Raw genomic sequence first — 20342 nt, 5'->3', positions numbered from 1 at the left:
AGGTTGGATATAAATGTAACAAACAAATCATAAATATTGCTACCATATAGGTGGCCTAATGGTAGGTATACATAAAAAAGAGGCACGCAGCTGAAATCATTGTGGAAAAATGAGATTCAGCTCTGTGCTCATGCTCTTACCTGCACACATATTGGTTGCTTTTTGTGCAGCATACAGTGTATCAGGAAGACCATAGAAGCCCAAATGGAATCCATTAGCCACTAAAGATATCAATCATGGCTTTAACAAACAACGCTCATAAGACATCATCAGCTGAAGATATTTGTTTGTGGGACAAAGGACAAAACAGTGCTTGTTTCCAATCTGGTGTACAGAAGCTGGCCAGACTGTCAGCGGGATAATCATTTCAGCCCTGGCAATGGAACAATTATCCCACTCATTCAGGCACTCACTCGCCTGTTGAGGTCAGCAGCAGACTAGAGTATGGCCACATGGCACATACTGGTCTGTCCACCACTATCTGATGACTGCTCTTCTTGCATACCAGCATCTGCTGTCTAAGGCAGCTGCTTCATTCTGTTTAACAATAAAACTGATCCTGCTGTCAGACCTCTGTGTTATTGGACAACTGCCAGTGGTCTTTATTTGAGCTATACAAGAACAAGCTTTGACAGTATGCAAATACAGGTACTGTACACCCTTCATTTCTAGTTGTGTGGGAGGCCATTATTAATTCAAATATTAATATAGCATGGATATTTATATTCCTTTCCTCCTCCAAAGAGAAGCAGCAGCTGCAACCCCCACCCCCAATTTTTTGGTGTGAAGAAAGGAAACACAGCACAGGCAGGAGGATTTAGTTGAGCCAAGGTGTTTCACATCGCTCCCTTGCTTTTTGTTCTCATCTTTCTAGACTCATTCATGTACCGTGCAAAGACCTTGGGCAGTGGGAAATGAATTTCAAGCATTTTTTGCTGTAATCACAACCCTTCCAGCTACTGGGCAGCATCTTTCAGCTGCTTCTTGTGAAACGCTGCCACTGGTTTGGGCAGCGCAAAATGTTAGGAGTTAGGACTTCCTAGCCTGACTAAGGAGCAGCCGTAGGTGAAAAGTAAATACAGGCAAAAATCCAATTGCTAGTCCCAATCAGAATAGAATCCATTGATCCAACATGATATACGTAAGTGTTAGTTCCGCAGATGCTTTTGCTGAGACCATCAACAGAATACTGTATTGGTTTAAGAGTATCGTAGTAATAAAGTAATAATAAATTGGAAACTGCGGCATACGTTTTCCGCTGCCATGTGATGATGAAGTGGCCTTTGGTCAGGGCAGCTTCTGCCACGGAGGTTTACTCACTTTCGGGCTCTACCTAAGGCTGTCAATTATTCCCCTCGGCTCGAAGGACGATCCACCTCAAGCCCTTTCCCTCCCTTAAGGGAACGTAAGGAAGGCGAAACAGTGAACATCGAAATAATTTTGACTCTCATCGGCCACCGTAGGCCGGGAGGACGCAGCCAATCGCGTTTGCTCCTCGATTTGCGGATGAAGAGCAACGTTTGCCGTCTCTTTTGGGTCCGCTGCTGAGAGGTTCGTCCAATGGCCTTCAAGTGCCAGCGGGAGAGCTGGCTCCAGCAGGTGTGGCAGGAGAAAAGCGAGAGGGAAAGGGATCTGGGCTGCGGGGCAAGCGCGCCTTGGCATTGTTGTGTGCGTGTGTGTGCAGATCTGTGCCAATATGGTTTGTGCCGACTTGAGCCGTTGCACTTGCGAGAGGTTATACTGAAACCGAGACCGAAATTTCAGGAGAAGGAGGATCGGAATTTTTTTCGCGCTACGCCTAGGTTTAGAATAGAGTATGTTTGCTTTTAGAACAGGCTTGCTTCTGTCCAGCGCTCTTTGAAGGCGGCCCCCGTTATTTATTTATTTATTTATTTATTTATTTATTTATTTATTTATTTATTTATTTATTTATTTAACATATGCTGCCCACTCTACCCAAAGGTCTCTGGGCGGCTTACAACAATTAAAATTCAATTAAAATACAATAAAAGATAAAATGATTAAAATACAATTAAAATTCCCACATACCAAATGGTGGATTCTGGGAATTGCAGTGCAGCAGTATTGAAGGGCACCAAGCTGGTCTGGGCTGTTTTAGAAACCTGGTGGCATTATGATCTGAGCCAAGATAACATCATTTTTGTGCTGAACTGCGCAGGGCACACCACAGCTGCTAGATAAAGGAGTAAATTTTTAGACAGGCTGATGTGTCTTCATGTACACCTGTTTCTGCCTGATTTATTGCAGTCATTCAGAGTGTTTCATATAACAATTCAATACAGTACAATTCATTCTGACAAATACTTGTATAAGGTAATAAGATCATCACAAAATCCAGTCTTCAAGCCTTGTCATGTCAAGAAGAAACGGCAACAAGGAAGTAGGAAAGGGATAATGATAGTGTCAAGAAAAGTACTTCTAATATTGTTTCTAGCAGAGGTTTTTATTGTATACTGTAATCTTCCTGCTTCAGTGATATAATTCACAGAAGGTTTAGATGTACTTTGTAATCCTTCCAAGGCCAATATTATTCACACTATTATATTCCCAGTTACTGTGTACAAATATGAAAACTGAACAGTGAAAAATAATGTCAGGGAAAAAATGGATTCATTTGAAATATAGTGGTGGAGTGAAGCTTTGGGGATACCATGGACTGCCATGAAGACAAGTGGTCCTGGATCAAATCAAAGTTGAACTCTCTCTTAAAGCAAAAGTGATACAATCGTAGCTGTTGTACTTTGGGCACATAATGAAAATACAAGACTTGCTACAAAAGACAACAATACTGTACTAGGAAAAGTTGAAGGCTGCAGGAAAAGAGAAGGACCAAATGTAAAATGGATTGACCCTATAAAGAATGCCACAGTCCTGAATCTGCAAGAGCTTGTCATTAACAGCACAGCTGTTAATGACAAGACATTCTGGAGTTCATTCATTCAGAGGGTGGCCATCAGTCAGAGGAGACTTGATGTCACATGCTAACAACAATAATGCTCCCGTATTTTGAACTTTTTCCTTTCAAGAAACCCCCTATTAAGAGAGAAAAGACAGAACTGCTGCAGAATGTATTTTGATTGGTAGCACTAGGAGTCTTCCATCTGGAAACATCCAAAGAATAGATCTTTTCCTTTATGACACTACAGCTCTATAAATGAGTTTCTAGAGAGGCCCTTCTGTGTTTTTCCATGGTCTCATTTTCAGGACAACTGAAAAATCTATTTTGCCAAATATTTGGTATTTAACTGGAAATATGCTTTTATTGCTGTTTAGATTCTGTACTGTTTTATTAAAACCTATCATAAAAGGTATTAAATGTTATTTATTACATGCATGTTTTATCTGGTAAACATTTATATTAGAAGGCAGTATATAGAGAAATAATAAGAGACACATTGAAAGATGCTGACCATACTCTTTGTTGTGAGCAAATCTGTACAAAAAAACTACATTTTTTCCCTGAAGAATACTTTTTAAAATGAAAACACTGAAGCATCTAATTCAGGATCTTTTGCTTCCATGTTAGGTACCTACTCCTTTGATTTCTGTTTTCTGAAGGTTCATTAACCTCCAGATCTGAAGGCTTTCATAATTTTAGAATAGCTATATATATGTATGCTCTTTTCTTTTTTCCTCTGCAGTTTACTACACGGGTGGTCTCCTGCTGTCCTGCAGAGTTGTCCACAGAGACAGGAGGAAAGAAAAAGATCCTGCAGGGATATCATGTCATTTTGGAAGACACAATTCTTTTCCCAGAGGGTGGAGGGCAGGTACCAGTAATTCTTCCTGGTTGGACTCATAACAGAATCTGCTTTATGTGCTCTAAAAATATTGCATATTTCTTAATATGTTACTTGGGATTTACTGATACTTTCTGTTATTGAAAGGAAGGCCAATGTCTCAGGCACTGTGACTGGTGGTATCTCGGGCTCCAGCACACAAGTTACAGATCATCCCCATTGATTTCAGCGAGGCTTATGCTTGTGTAAAAGTTTGCTGAACACCTCTTTGCACAAGCTTTGAAAAATACAACAGGACAATAGAGTCAGGGCTTCTGATGAATTTATCTCTACAAGTAGGAATATGCAGTTTCCTGATTTTTTTTTCTTATAAACCCAATGTTTGTCAATGTTACTTTTACATTTAGACTTTTAAGGCTGCAATTGTCAGCATGTTTATTACTAGGGAGTAAGCTGATTTGAATACACTGGAATATGTTTCCAAGTGAAAATGCTTTGGCTTGCACTCTATGCAGTTTGGTGACACATTTTATTTATTTTATGGTGGTAGTGGAAATCTGCCTGAAAATGTGCTGTGAGTAATTAAAAATGCTAAGAGTGTTTACTTGGGTCAATTAATATTGCAAAGGTGACTTGAGGAACTGCCACCCACCCACTTTATTTGTCCACACCTACCTAGCAGTTTCCTGTATTGCGAGAACATGGACAGAGTGTATCATTGTTCAGAGACAGCAACCAGTAGCAAGAAAGAAGTGAATTCAGCTTGCATCTTTGGCACATGTTTTGTGGGGTGCAGCTATATACTGTTCCCCAGAGAATAGTGACCTTGATCTCTTCTGTTCAGCCTGATGATCGGGGATTTATTAATGACACCCCAGTGCTTAGAGTCACCCGACAAGGTCCAGATGCTCTACATTTCATCCAGATTCCCCTTGAGCCAGGGAGTGAAGTGCAGCTAGTGCTGGATTGGGACCGGCGGTTTGATCACATGCAGCAGCATTCAGGTGAGAAAATAGTATTTGTGACACCCTTCTCTTTTTTTTCCAAGTGGAGCACTGCAAAAGCTAAATTTTAAATCTTTCTAAACTTGTCTGCCAGAAAGGGTAGAGGAAAATGTTTTATAATTGTCTTTTTCAGGGCAACATCTTATCACAGCACTTGCAGATCTGATGTTTGGCTTCAAGACAACATCATGGTGAGCAAGATATAAGGCTACTGGAAAGAACTAAATGGGCAGTGTGTATTTGTAATTCAGACACTCCCACGCAGAGTTTATGTACACAGTGAGAGGAAGAAATTGTTCCGCTCCCATAAACTTCCATTGAAAAGTTGCCTTCAGAAGGCTGTCACAATTTGGTAGATCTTTTTTAACTGAAAAAGAGTCACATGTTTACACATAGGCAAGTTTTCTGTTTATTAAACATTTAATTAATTGTTTTCACCTTCACCTATCACCTCATGTAAAAAACAAGCAGTCCTATAACCATATAGAAAAACAGTCTAAAATCCTGTTGCATAACATAGTACAGTCGTGCCCCGCTTTACGATTGCCCCACATTACAACGAAACCGCATTACGATGACGCTTTTGCGATCGCAAAACGATGATCTGAATAGGGTTTGTTCGTTTTACGATGATAGGTTCCCTGCTTCAGGAACCGATTCTTCACAAAACGATTTTCGGACAGCTGATCAGTTTCAAAATGGCCACCGGGTAAATAAAATGGCTCCCCGTTGTTTTCTGGGACAGATTCCTCGCAAGACAGCCACCGAAAATGGCCGCCCTGTGTAGGATCTTCACTGGACGGGAATTTCCAGCCCATTGGAACGCATTGAAGGGGTTTCAATGGGCTTTTTATTTTTGCATTACGACGTTTTCGTTTTACAGCGATTTCGCTGGAACAAATTAACGTCGTTATGCGAGGCACCACTGTAAGTCACACTGGGGTAAGCCCACTGAATCTGTGGAGATTGATGAGTTAGCTCTTCCATAAGTTCTCTTGATTCAGTTGGGCCTACTTTAGCCACAGCTTACTTTAGCATAGTAAACCACATCAAGAGTAGGTCCATTTGAATCAAACTTACGGAGGAATTGACTGATCAAATGAACCTACTCTAGTTCAATTTATTCCCCTTAAGCAACAGGATAACAGTCAAGTTAAGCTTCAGTGGGGTTTGTTGTTAGGGAAGTGGGAATAGAACCATACCCATAGCCTAGTGCATGGCAGGCAAAACTGAGACTCTGGTAATGAACATGATTGTCCTTAGTAGTTAGTTTGACCCTCCGGAGTTCCCCATGACACTGTCATGTACAGTAATGGTTTCCCAAGTTCTGTATGCCCCCATCCTGTCTGAAATATCTCTCCTGAGAATTAGTTACTGGGAGTAAGCTAAAGTGTCATATTGTTTTTATCCCACTCTTTGGCTCTGCCCACCACTGGAATGTATACCCCAAGAAACAATGTGAAACTGGATTTAACCTTTGTGTTGATAGATGGAAGTTCACAACCCTTAGCTTAGTGTCTGTCTGTTAACCCTGATGCAAAGGATGAGGTTGGGCAGAAGGTCCTCTAAACATCTTCTCCCAAGAGACTGAAGGAAATGGGTTCTCTATCCTCTCCCCTCCTGTTGCAGGGAATTGGGTCGTCTGCGAAGTACCATAGAATTGGACACCCCCTCAATAGCAGCCGATCAGGTGGCAGCCCTTGAGCAGAGTGTGAATGAGAAGATCCGGGCCCGAGTTCCAGTGGTGGTGCGGGAGCTTGCGGTGGGTGACCCTGACATTGAGCTGGTAAGTAGACTCTGGGCTGGGGAGGAGAAGGGAGAGCTTGTTGTATCCTCACCTCTAACTGGTTTTTGCATTTCAGGTGAGGAGCCGTGGCTTGCCAGACGATCATACTGGGCCTGTTCGGATAATAAGCATTGAGGGCATTGATGCCAACATGTGTTGTGGCACCCATGTCTCCAATCTCAGTGACCTACAGGTGAGATATTGGGGAAGGCCTGGACATTGTAGCCCCAGGTTTGAAGCCTTGGACTGAATCAGATATGAGTACATGGCCATTCCACAATCCGCATCTATGCTTTGTCTGAGATTAAATTCTATTCCTTTGTGACTTATATTTTCTCATGTAAATATAAATGACAAGCTACATGCAGGTGTCATACCCTTCCACTTTGTTTAGCTCACAGATATCTCCTTCTCAGAGTACTTTTTGTCGTTGTTCTGTTTTGAAGGTTATTAAGCTCCTGGGTACTGAAAAAGGGAAGAAGAACAAGACTAACTTAGTTTTCCTAGCTGGGAACAGAGTGCTGAAAACCTTAGAGCGAAGTCATGCCACGGAGAAGGCCCTGACATCATTGCTTAAGCAAGTATTCCTCTTCCTATATCTGACATGGTGAAAAGCGCTACTCAGAGTCCCGAAAGGGTATTCAAAACAAGTTTCCCTTCACCTGTCAGAGAAAAGCTTTTGAAGGCTGGTAGAGAAATAGTGAGGACACCCATCATTTGTTTTTGTTTGCTGGAAGAGATTTTTATTTCGGTATGCAGCTTGCCTTGACTGCACAGGAAATGGAAAGAGTCAAGAGAAGAATCCTTGCTGTTTAGTGGTGCTTCATAAAAGAAGTTGTTTTAAGTTTGCCATCTCTCCCTCACCATCAAGCTTGTACTCCATGAGAGGTCATAGGAGTTTTTTCTAAAGGATTTTGGTTGCCTTTGTCACTTTAGGAATGGCCCCGAAGAGCACGTGGAGACTGTGAAGAGGCTGCAGAATTCTCTGAAGCAGCTTCAGAAGGTACAATTTCCTGACATTAGATCTTTCCCAGGGGCAGTGGTGACATTCACCCCAAACTTTAACTGAGAATCTTGCTGGCAGTGGCTGAGATCAAACCCTCCCCATATGATAAGTAGCCAGTAGGAAGGCAATGCTTGGTAAAAGAGGATAGAAATTATGGCTGAGTAAGGCAGGTCAACTAGGGGCAGGAGGGCAGACCTGGCTGCTGGCCATGCTTGCAAACAATGTACAGGATGGACTTGATGTAGCTTCCAAGAAATTATGTGGTTTCCGCCAACAGGACATGCTATGCAACATGTGTCTTAGATGTTATTGGACTGTGTCCCCATCTTCCCTAGTCAGCAGAGCAGAGTCAGAGGTGAGGGATTATGGAAATTGCAGTCTTAACAGCATCTGGTGTGCACACCTCCTCATTTCTGCAAGAGGAGGACCAGGCTGAGAACTACTGTAGTACAGTAGTGCTATAAAATGTTAGCAAGGTAGTCAATTTGGCTCTTACTGGCTTTTCAGACTGATTTATAGGGAAAGGACACTTTCTGACAAAGTACTGTATCCTCAAGTTAGTGCTGGGGACGTTAGCTTCTTGACACATACAATGTGGCACAACCAAATACAGACTCTCTAATATGATTTGTATCTTGATAATTTCAGCCTTAATCTTGATGGGAATTGCCTGTGTGCTCCACCCTCACTGTTGATTGCCTGTGGCAATGGAGCAATGGTGTCTGATTCTCATAATCAATGTCTCTTTCAGAATAACTTGACTCTTTTGAGAGACTTGGCTGTCCTTACTGCACAGACCATCAAAAGCAACGGGCCTCGAGAACCACTTTTTGTGCTACACAGGTGAGGGGAAAGGTAGTTCTGTGCAAGGGGTACTCAAGGTGAATATGAGAGAGTCAGGTTTCAGATGCCCTGAAGAAAGGAAAATTTGGGGTGTCTCCTCTCAACAGAAAATTGTGTTAATGTTAAGAGCTAGGAATCATGAGTGTCTAGGGACAGTTTCATTCCCCCCCCCATAAATGTTTTTGGAAATGAGCATTATCCAGCCTAAACATCCTCAGCTATTTCAACTGTTCCTCAGAGGACTTGATTTCCAGACATTTACCATCCTGGTCACCCTTCTCTAGGCGTGGTCCAGTTTGTAGATACACCTCTAACTGTGCCTAGAACTGGCCACAGTGTTCCACATGAAGTTGGATCAAAGAACAATAGAAGAGCACTACTGTTGTTTCTATTATAAAGTTTGTTTTAAAAAACACTGAAAATCAACAAGATTAAAGCTGAAACTGTTACTTCTTGTTCTTCTTCTTGTTCTTCTTCTTGTTCTTCTTCTTCTTCTTGTTCTTGTTCTTGTTCTTCTTGTTCTTGTTCTTGTTCTTCTTCTTCTTCTTCTTCTTCTTCTTCTTCTTCTTCTTCTTCTTCTTCTTCTTCTTCTTCTTCTTCTTCTTCTTCTTCTTCTTCTTCTTCTTCTCACTCAGCCAGTCCAGGCATTACTCATTTCTTTCATGTGAGATTGAGAAGCATTACAGTGATAGCAGGGGCATAATTTTAGGCTCATCTTTCCCAGATTTTGGGTTGGGGGAAAAGTTGCTATGGGATTTTTGAACATCTTCTTCTGTGCAGGAAAGATGGTGATTCTGAGTTCATGAACATCATAGCAAATGAGATTGGAACTGAGGTACGTTGCTGTTTGTTTTTATGAGCTTTCTTCCAGATTTAGCGTTGTGCCAAAGCTGGGTATTTTCTTTTAAAAAATTAGGTCAAAACTATGTTCCTACTTCAAATGTACCTGTTATGTTAGCATACATTGGACCATCTGAGGCAGTTAAATGCTTTACTGGGATTTGAGAAGATGGCAGCTACAAAGCAAAGTGTAAATTTAAAAGAAGTTAATGGGCTCAGAAGTTCGTGCAGGGCTTAATAAATTGTATGCAGATGAGTGCCACTGAAATGTAGACTGAGATTTTTAAAAAATCTTTTTTTAAAAAATCCTTTTCCATTTTGGGTGCTGTCTAATAGCAGTTGTATACTTGAGAAATATTTTAGTTGTGCTTCTTAAGGAGTAGTGTAAGAGCAGTGACCAATCTGGAACACTGTTGTTTTTTTGCAGGAAACCCTCCTTTTCCTATCTGTGGGAGATGAAAAAGCAGCTGGGCTTTTTCTGCTTGCAGGACCCCCTGAAACAGTGGAGAAACTCGGCCCTAGGTAAGTCATTCCTCATTAGAACCCATTGGAGAAGTAAAATGCAGTCCTGGATTGGTGTGCATATTATGTGTTGCAGGCGATGGTTTGTTGTTTTTGTCATTCCCCCACAGAAGGTCTGCATGTTCTTGGGCATTTTTAAGGAAAAGAGAAAAAAAAAGAGACAGGGAAAGGAGTATCCATCTGGCCATCTTTAGGGATAAGAACAAATTAGCCAAGACATTGTCGTGGTACAGTCTGGGGAAGCTTCACTGGAAACCAAGGCCATTGTGGGCTGAGGACAAAGCTAGTCCATCTGAATGTATCACTGAGATCTTCTTCTTCTTCTTCCCACAAGGGTGGCTGAACTCCTGGAAGGAAAAGGGGCAGGAAAGCGTGGCCGCTATCAAGGCAAAGCCTCACGAATGAGCCGGCGGACAGAAGTGGAAGCCCTCCTCCAAGAGTTTGTCAATGAGCAGAGAACAGAACAATGACTGGGATGGAGGACTAGACAAGTAGTGTGCAAATGTTAGGGGGAAAGGTTTTGGCAACAGTCCTCTATAAGGACTATGAAGTAACATAACAGGAATCTCCCTTGCTGTGTGTTCTTGTATCATGCATGCCAGGTTCAGCACATAATATATGCAGAGAGGAGTAGGACTGGGATGGAAAGTTCTTTTGGGAGCAAAATCTGTAAAACTGAAGAGCAAGGTACCAAGAAAGCATACCTGGGTGTGTAGGTGGGGGGAGGTCTTCCCTCCAGAAGCAACTTCCCCATGCATCAAGGCTTTCACAGTTCTGAGAGAAGCATTCTGAAGACAGAAATTCTTCCTGATTTTTCATGTGTCAGAATTGTTCAGTTATGCCTTCCAATTGAGCACCGCAAGATTTTGCTGCCGCCATTCTTTCTAGCCTGGGATGGGCAACTGTTGGCCTCCAGATATTTCTGGACTCAACTCCCATAAGCCATTGTTAATTCTGGCTGGAGACTGATGAGAGTTGTAAGCCAAAAGCATCTATAGGATCTCCATTGCCACCTCTGTTCTAATCATTTCATCTGTGCCTGCATATTTCCCTCCCCCCCAGGAGTATCACTTAGGGTGAAGGGCATTAATCCCCCAACCTTGTACCTCTGGATCAAACAAGCTGAAGCTGATAGTTGCTTCCTTCCCATATTTCACCATGGGTCAAGCAGCAAGCAGTGTGAATTATGGCACATAGCAGCTGAGATTCCTGAAAAACAGGAATGCTAAATGCTTGTAATATTAGGTCTTGTTATGGGCTGCCCTACATCCTGTACATAGCAGTCAGACTAAAATTTTAGGGTGAATGAGACAAATACGTTTAGTGCACAAAATCTTGCTGAGAGTTACCTGGGTCATATGCAAGTTCTTGAATAAAACAATCCTGCAGAACGGTCTGTAGCTCTGATTATGTTTTGGAAAGTATGCTTAGGAATGAACCCTAATAAAATAGCTGAGTGCCTTATCATCCACGTAAGGGACATGTACACACTCCTGCACAAGGTGGATTGATATTTGGATGGCTGAAGAGCAGGAACAGCAAGCTTGGCAGGTTTCGGGGTAAAATATGTGTCCCTTGTCCCCTCTGCAGACTGCACAGAACCAGCAGATGGGTGTTTGGGGGCTATTTAAAAAAAGAAAACAGGAAGAGCCTGGATGGGCTCTCTTGTGAAAGAAAGAAGCTGGAGCACTCCAGTCATTTTTTTTTTTAATTTAAAAAAATGTAAAACTTTTTTTTATGTGAAATTTCTGGGAGATACAGAAATTCTCCAGGGGCATAGCCAACAAGGTGCACTTTGACTAGCAGCCACATAGTTCCTGTATTGAGCTAAATGTGATTTCATTGGAAGGTCTATTGCAATAAATTATACACATAGTATATGCAAGATCTGGACCAGTGATAAATAAGGAGAAACATGGACACTCGGCCTACCAGAGTGAGGGGATAGATGCCAAAGACTTGAGGTTAGGGACCCATGGAGGGATAGAGACAAGTAGACATGTCCAAACATAAAAAGGGACAAATGGAGAAAAAGCACCAGAACAGCAGTACAAAGAAGTAGGTAGAAAGCAAAAAGAGCAATATATTTTCCCAGGCTGAATAGATAAAATGCAGCTCAAAAATGGATGTAACTTGCTTTAAAACAAACGAGGTAGTTCAACCACCCTGTGTTCCATTCTGTACCCCCCACATTTTGGAAGTTGTCCAAATGCCAGTCACCTTCCACTTCCTAGGCTAGGAGAGCCTTACTGTCCCTTGCTGCCTTCCTGACCCAAATCTGGCGATCAGTGTGTGGAAGGGGAGGTTGCATTCAATCTCCTCAAAAATAGTATTTTCTTGGTTAATAAACCTTTCGGTCCAGGTCCTGATGGTTGAAGAGCCAGATCCCAAGTACTTCTTATTCCAAACTTTCTGGGTTCTATCTTTCTTCTGTTTGCTGAAGTAGCCAGGAGATGCAATAAGGGATCAGGGCTACTGCACAGATATGAGCGCAGGTGTTTTTACTGAAGGAAAGGATGTAGAAGAGGATCTCTCTGTCGGTAGGCAGTTCCAAGGAATCAAAGACGTGTAGGATGAACAGTGAGGCAAAGATGCAGCTGAGGCGGAAGGTCAGCCGTTGGCTTTGTTTCACTTTGCGGCTCTCTGTATACATTGGGGAGTTGAGGCCTAGCCCCAGTCCAAACAGGATGCCCAGGTTGCGAAGCAGGCTGGCAAAAGGTGTTGTGTCAATATGAACCCACTCTGGCCGCTCACACCATTTGTGTGCCTTCTCCAGTGTCCACAGGAGGTCCACACCAAGCACCTTGAGCAGCAGATAAAAGCCCAGGGTGAAGCCAAAGAGGAAGAAGGTGGTCCTCGTGTATTGCCACAGGCTGGCATTGTAGATGAAGTCAATATGCTTAAACACCTCTGCCACCATCATTCCTGAGGAGTAGGTAGACAACTGATTTAGTACGAATTGCCTCATATCTACATACAATGCCTCTCTTCATGGTTGCTGCCCTTGGGCTGGGTGAAAGGCTTTATTCAGTAAAAGTGGATTTTTTTACTGCATAATAAAAATGCATTAAAATAATACGCAGGCAACCAGTTAATCCATGGAAACATCAGACATCGACTAGTATGACCATCCTATTTCCTTCTCTCTGAAGCCAGATATGAAATACCAAGATACAGTGTGTTCATTTGTCCCTTTTAAATTCATACAACTATAACTTCACTGTCACCTTAAGGTTATTTATCTTGGCCTGCCAATACTGATCCGGACATCCTGAGAACCAGTGTCATAAGTATGTCTATAAAGGATCTTTTAGACAGGCCATTTGTTCCTCAAAATGTACATATATGCTTGGTCTCTGAATTTCCCAGGTGTTTATTATTATTAATTTTTATTGCCATCCAGATATTGTTGCCCCTTATCCTGGAAGGTTTTGGAACTAACAAGATTGGGGTTCATTTTCTGGACCTTTTTGTCCCTCCCCACCACCTTGGGGTTTGTTGTTTGCATTGTTCCACATCATTGTGCTTCTCTTCCAAGTCTGAAACGGGGGGGGGGGGTACAGTGGACAGCAAAGTCAAGGAGGAAAGATTGGGGACTGACAACTTTGATTAGCATCTTCAGGAGAAAACAGGCAAGAACAAGCAAATGACAGGTTGGCTAACTAAAAATAACGTTGGAATATCTTTTCAACTCCTGCTCCAAGGGGTTCACCATCAGAGAAACTTAGCATTAATTATGTTCAATGTCTGAAATGGAGGAGGTGGAAAATACTAGTTACTGGAGGAACAAATGCCCCATCTGAAAGTAGCCTAACGTAACTGGTGTGCCTCCCTTGCTATTATATATCTATTCCTACTGAATATACAGTCTGTTATGCTGTGTACAGAATTGCCACCATGTAGGAATGATAAACCATTTCTGAGTATTCTACCTGGAAAACCCTGAAAAAGATCACCATCAATCAGAATTGACTTGTCAGCATATGATGGTGATTATATTATTAAGCCTGTGTAAGCCTATGACGTTCCGTGTCTAGTCGTGGTGGCCACGTGACCACGGAAACTGTCTTCGGACAACTGCTGGCTCTGTGGCTTGGAAACAGATGAGCACCGCGCCCTAGAGTTGGGCACGACTGGACTAAATGGCATGGGGAACCTTTACTGAAGTCTGTGAATCACTCACCTGAGATGATGCCTGCAATCACCTGATGTGGGAAGTGGGCAGCTAGGAAGACTCGGGATAAGCAGACACAGACCTGCACAACCCAGAATCCAGTCCAGAGGAGGCCACGCAGACACCTAGGAGTGAGGAGTTCGTCAAACCAGTGCCAAGCCAGAAGTTCTTCAACTCAACACTAACCATAATTTAAAGCCTCCCAGAAGTTTAAATCAGTTTCTGAACAAAGCAGACAAGGGAACATGTACAGTACCTTGTTCAAATGAAACAGCACTTCCAAGTGGGAAAAGGCCACTTTTCTCATCATCATGCCATCGGATTTTGACTGCAAAATCCATATTCTCCAGGACCATTTGGGGCCCTGAGTGCAGAGTTTGGAAAAAATTCCTTTAGGTCTATATCTCCCCTCATCTGCCTCTTGGATTCTAGGGCACTCTGGGAGTTATGCTCCAAAAATATAGCTTCTAGCTGTGCTCAGGGATTGCACAGAATAGGAGTGGGATGGTCTGCAAATTGCATGTTGCACATCTTTTACCTAAACAGTCAAGTTGCCCAGGCCAGGGAAGATCTTCCTCATCTCTGAGGAAGAGAGGACTTTACTAGACAGAGAGAGCCAACTATCTCGGCTCTTTAGCAGGACCATAGCAGCACCCATCGAGTGCTAATTCCAGCAATTCGATCCGGTGATAGTTTCAGAAGGATTCGCCCAAATGTGCTCTTTCTAAAGATTCCAAAAGTGAACTGAACATGAATACCAGCAAGTTGAGGTCTGGAGACATGTAGTGGCCGGATCATATTCCGTATAAATATGAAGTTTGGGGGAAGCTTAAAATTAGAATTAGAAAAGCTGATTTTACAAATGTTAAAAAACTTAGATTTTAAGAGTCAACTGTATAGTTTTCCTTTGAAACACACAGACACAGACACACACACACACACACACACAGACACACACAGACAGACAGACAGACAGACAGACAGACAGACAGACAGACAGACAGACAGACAGACAGACAGACACACACACACACACACACACACACACACACACACACACACACACACACACACACACACACACACACACACACACACACACACACACACACACACACAAAAACTCCTCTTTAGGATGTGTTGTGTTCAAGGCCATCGTCTTAAATGTTAAGATTGTCAGGGGTAGCATTCAGATAAAAATTAGGTGAAAACGGGAGAGTGATTGTACCATGAAATTGGTTATCTGAGAAGAGTTTTATTCTCTCCTGTAATATTTTGACATTTTCTAAAAGGAAGGTAGGAATTGTGAGTTGTACCATCCCTTCAAAGAGGAGGACTGGCTGGATAGTTCAGTGGGTTGGAGCTGGGAATGGAGTTTGATTTCCCGATGTGCCTCCTGGGAGAATCTGACAGGTTATGCTATCCTGGCAAGTTGAGTGGTCCTAGAATGTCACCAGAAGGAGAGGCTGGTACACCAGTTCTGAGAACTTCAAACTTAGAAGGCCCTGGAAAGGGCAAGGCAGAATCAACTTGAAGACTCCTAACCATAACTACTCCTAAAAAATATGATCCTAGCTAGAGGCTGGAAAGGTTATTTTTTGGACTACAATTCTCGTGAGGTATACACTGGCTTACAGGGTGGCCATATTGGTCAGGCAATTCTGGGAGTTGCTAACCATTATTTTCAGCTGTCACACTCAGAGTGGGGGTAAGATCTTACCTAGCAGTCAAGGTTTTCTGCTGCAGTGGCAAAAGGTGTGATACCAATGCAGTCACCATGATGTAGTAGACTCCAGAAGACCCCATGGCATGACCGGAAGGGCTACCTTGGAAGGGAGAAATGTAAAAGTTGAGGGAAAGAAGGGGGAAGGGGCTACAGTGACTTAAGGCACCAGGATGGTTGGGAAAGTTTGTTGTAACCTCACCTGGGCCAGTCTCACATGTGATGGGAAATTGCTTGATCACAGGGAGTGTTGAGGTGCCATAGAAGTCTGTTTCATGTACCCACCAGTAGGGTCTCTCTCCAAAAAGGATCCTATAAAGAAGGAAGAAAAAAGGCGTAGAGGCTGAGATCCCAACAACTGGGAAAGAGTCAAGAGGGCATGATACAAGAAAATCATTGCTAATTCCAGACGTATCTGTGAAACAATTTTTAAATAAATAAATAAATAAATAAATAAATAAATAATTCCAAGGTTCTAATCCTCGTGTTTCCCAAGGTTATATTGGACTTCAGAACTATTTCCATTGCTAAAGAAGCAGGAATAGACAAGGGTGAGTATGTTAGATTCAGAATCTTTTTAATTCCCAGCCATGTCCCCTCCCCCCCCCCTCGCACTGTGGTGGAAAAAGTGTAAGCTGCCAGATGCCGTTGGACTGCAACTAACTCCCATCATCCCTCACCTTTGGCTCTACTGGTGACAACTGATGGGAGTTGCAGTCAAACAAGCACTTTTACCCCATTCACGCTCTTGGAATCCTTTCATTTAACATATTTTATTCTGAAAGGTAGAAATCTAGAAGTCAAAGATTCATGGACTCCTCTAGGGCCAGAAGGGGCCAGAGATAGTTACTGCATCACCCTACGCATGATAACTCAGAAGACCCACTTCATTAAATAAGATTTACTCCAGCTAAGTGTGCACGGAATTAAAGCTTTTACGTCCAATTCTCTGCATATCTGGGCGTAAGATCTCTGTTGAGAAGCAAGTGGATCTTATTAATTCCGTGGTTACACTCTTAGTCTTTTATTCCCTGCTACAAAACTAGAACTAGTTTCTCCCTAGATAACCTCATGAATGATGCCTGAAGTGTTGTGGGACATTGTTTGAACACATAAACACTTTGGAAGGGTACCGACAGAACAGATAGATTGTTCTGGATTACTTAAACAAATGAACCAACAATTGCTTGCTAGCTTTTTAATTTAGTTTTAAGAAACCTGATAATGATGGTGAACACATCCACACTTGAAAGATTTACCCCACGAGAATAGCTTTGTTTAGTCAGAAGTGGGGGGAAATCATTCACATTCAAGAACATATTTTATATTGTGGTTAATGTACAATGTACTACAAGAACAGGCTTAGAAGGATGCTTCCCCCTCGTAGCTTCCTAGTTTCCTCTTGGTTTATAGTAAACCACAGTTTCCCATGGCATCCATCCAGGTAAATTATGGTTTGTGTTTTCTCTATCAAAACAAATAAACCAAAGGATCATAACCTGGAGCACAGGTGTCCAAGGTTCTTTCCAAAATTGTTCTTACAGAAATCCATGGTGTGGGATTATGTCTTGATCAACCCTATAAACTACTCTGCATGTTCTGTGGCTTGAAAATTGCCTCAAGTCAAATTAAATAAATTGTCTACAGGAAAGGGTTGGGGGGGGACCACATGAATCTATAGGCAACATAACTGAGAGGAGAGTGTCTTCCTGACCCCAATATGATGATCAGGGATTCCCAGAATCCATGCTCACCACTTGAAAACAAGGTTGAACCAATCACCGATCACAGCTACCCAGATGAGCCGGATTGCCACAGCTTCCCTTAGCTGGAACCAGATGGGGAAGAAGACAAAAAAAGTTGTTCTGAGGTCAGCGACTGTGGAGATGAAGATAAACCACTCCTGGAAGTTGAGGAAGTTCTCTTGGAGGTAGCTGGTGGCCTGCACCCCTGCACTATGCAAAAGGTCCATGGTGCGCGACTTTAGCAGGGACTGTCTTCTCTCAACTTGGCTCCTGTGTGCTTTCCCAGCCACTGAACCTTTATCACATCCACACTCCCTGATCTTTGATCCTTTCCTGCCTCCCCTACCCAAAAAAATATTGACAGAGGCTGCTACATGAAGCAAAGTATATTTGTTTGCATAAGTCGATACCTCTTGTTTCAGGAGGCACATCTGTATCACTCACTGAAAACTATTTTCAGTGCCAAACCTTCTCCCTTCCCCCCCCCCCACCACATAAGCATCCGCTCTTCTTAGGCCCTTCTCAGAATCTTAGCATTCTCATTAAACTACAGTTTCCAGGAGTCTTTGGGGGAAAAAAACCTGTAACAGCTAAAGGTAAGAATCTCTCCACAGTGGGAGAAGAGGGGGAGAATATAACCCAAAGTCAGTCTGAATTACCGTCATGAAATTCAATGCATGGGTGCAAGCAGAGTTGTGGGGAGGGAGGAGGAGGAATGCTTTTTTGTACTACAACTCCCAGAACTCCCTAAGCATGCTGTCAGGGAATGCTGGGATTTGTAATCCAAGAAGGTGATAGTGTGTCGTGCATTTTGGATGGGCATTTTTTTTTACACAAAAGTGCACCAAGAGGTTGAAACATTCTCCAGAAGATGCTAAAAACTTACTTTTTGTGTTTGTTTGATGCTAGTCCTTGCCCTGAGTGCTCACTGGAAGGGCAGATCCTGAAGCCGAAGCTCCAATACTTTGGCCATCTCATGAAAAGAGAATACTCCCTGGAAAAGACCCTGATGTTGCGAAAGTATGAGGGCAAGAGGAGAAGGGGACGACAGAGGACGAGATGGATGGACAGTGTCATCAAAGCTACCAACATGAATTTGACCAAAGTCCAGGAGGCAGTGAAAGACAGGAGTGCCTGGCGTGCTCTGGTCCATGGGGTCATGAAGAGTCGGACACGACTAAACAACAACATTCCTTGCCCTTCTGGGCAATTGCTTAAATGTCATTTTTGTTCTTCACTTGTCCTTCTGCCTTCCATCTCAGCTGGTCAGATTGATCACTGTAACAAGGTTGGCAAAGGCAATTAAGAGTGAGAGCAACGTAAAGCAGAATGAACTATGCTAAACATGCATAAAAAAGCATATCTTATGTAGGTTGCTAGGTAAATACAGCTTCATGTCTCCCAGAAGTTCATTTGGTGCAGAATTCCTGTTTGTTTTTTAAAAAAGAAAAACACATACTAAACAAATCTAGTTATATATCTCATGCCACAGAACATTTTCTTAAGCCAGAAATTGAGGAATACAGAATGATAAGTAATCTTTTCAGTGCAATTATTTAGTTGGGACTCAAAGGGCACGATGTTACATAAATGAAGTTACAGAAATGCATTATGGACAGGCACACAGCAGCAGCATGAACAGGGTCCAAGGTACATCTTCCCAAATTGCATGATAAAAGTGAATTCTTAATATAGCCATGGAAAAAATCATCTCAAAGGAGGAAAGCAAGGGGCATTGGGGGAACTGCTGATGAAATACTGTTTGTTTGTTTATTTATCTAAACATTTATAGTCTGCTCTATATGAGATGACCCCAGGGCAGTTCCCAAAGCCATATAAAACAATTTAAAACATAAGATATTTAAACAATTTATAATCAAACAACACAAAATTTAAACACTCAAATATTAAAATATTGCATTAAAACCTTAACAGGCTACAATCCTCAACCTCCAAAGACTCTAATAAACAAATATTTCTTACCTCGGTGCCAAAATGATGCCAATGAGTATCTAAGTGGAGGGTGTTCCACAGTTGGAGTGCTATAGCAGAAAAAGCCTCCCCCCCAAAAAAATGTCTCCACATAATAAACTGTTCTCAATGGTGGGACACAGAGGAGAACTTCCATAGGAGATCTTAGAGATCAGACAGATTTAGACAGGGTGAGATGCTCCTTCAAATATCCAGGTCTCAAATAGTTTAAGGCTTTATACGTCATCCTCAACACCTTGACCTCAGACTGGAAGCACCCTGGCATCCAATGCAAATCCTTCAGATCTGATGTCATGTGGGTTCTGAAAGATGTTCTTCTTAGCAGTCTAGCTGCTGCAAATTGCACTTGCTGCAGCACCATGGCATCTTCAAGAGTAACCCCATGAAGTGTGCATTGTAGTAGTCTAACCAGAAAGTTACCAGGGCATGGACTATTATGGCCAGGTTATCTCTATCCAGGAATGATCATAGCTGGTGGACCAGCTGAAGCTGACCCCAGCTACTCCAAGCCACAGAGTTCACATGAGCCTCCAATTACAATCCAGGAACACCCCTCAAACTACATACCTGCTCCTTCAGAGGAAGTTCAGTTCCATCCAGAACCAGTCTCTTGTCCTTTTCCTGGATCTGGGAACCACTGAACCACAGAGCTTGCATCTTGTTTAATTTATTGGCCATCATTCAGCCTACTATAGGCTCCAGACATTGGTTCAGCACCTTTATAGCTTCAGCTGACCCTGATGATAAGGAGAAGCAGAGCTAATTGTCAGCAGCATATTGATGGCATTCAATCTCAAAACTTTTAAATGACCTCTCCCAGCAGTTTCATACAGATATTAAAAAACATGGGAGATAGAACGGAACTTTACAGTATCCCACAGCTTAATTGCTACAGGGCTGAGCAGAAATCCCACCAATGCTACTTTGGAACCAGTACCAAAGATAG

The 20342-nt window shown here is 42.5% G+C and overlaps 2 protein-coding genes across 2 annotated transcripts; one reads left to right on the top strand and one right to left on the bottom strand.

Moving 5' to 3' along the window:
• The first annotated feature begins 1285 nt into the window (after nt 1–1285).
• AARSD1 (alanyl-tRNA synthetase domain containing 1) lies at nt 1286–11153 on the top strand. Its single transcript, XM_078377757.1, has 12 exons — nt 1286–1599; nt 3663–3791; nt 4606–4765; nt 4899–4956; nt 6395–6551; nt 6628–6744; nt 6998–7128; nt 7488–7554; nt 8309–8400; nt 9181–9235; nt 9668–9762; nt 10097–11153. The coding sequence occupies exons 1-12, from the start codon at nt 1561–1563 to the stop codon at nt 10230–10232; spliced, it is 1236 nt and encodes a 411-aa protein (XP_078233883.1). The 5' UTR covers nt 1286–1560; the 3' UTR covers nt 10233–11153.
• A 668-nt stretch (nt 11154–11821) lies between these two features.
• Nucleotides 11822–19382, bottom strand: LOC110080313 (glucose-6-phosphatase catalytic subunit 1). Its single transcript, XM_020796103.3, has 5 exons — nt 17414–19382; nt 15862–15971; nt 15657–15762; nt 13946–14061; nt 11822–12687 (listed from the first exon to the last, which is right to left on the bottom strand). The coding sequence occupies exons 1-5, from the start codon at nt 17833–17835 to the stop codon at nt 12182–12184; spliced, it is 1260 nt and encodes a 419-aa protein (XP_020651762.3). The 5' UTR covers nt 17836–19382; the 3' UTR covers nt 11822–12181.
• Between the last annotated feature and the right edge of the window lie 960 nt (nt 19383–20342).

The sequence above is a fragment of the Pogona vitticeps genome, chromosome 6, assembly GCF_051106095.1.
Source record: "Pogona vitticeps strain Pit_001003342236 chromosome 6, PviZW2.1, whole genome shotgun sequence".
In the NCBI taxonomy this organism is placed as follows: Eukaryota; Metazoa; Chordata; class Lepidosauria; order Squamata; family Agamidae; genus Pogona; species Pogona vitticeps.
This window is presented reverse-complemented; position numbering and strand designations above follow the sequence as displayed.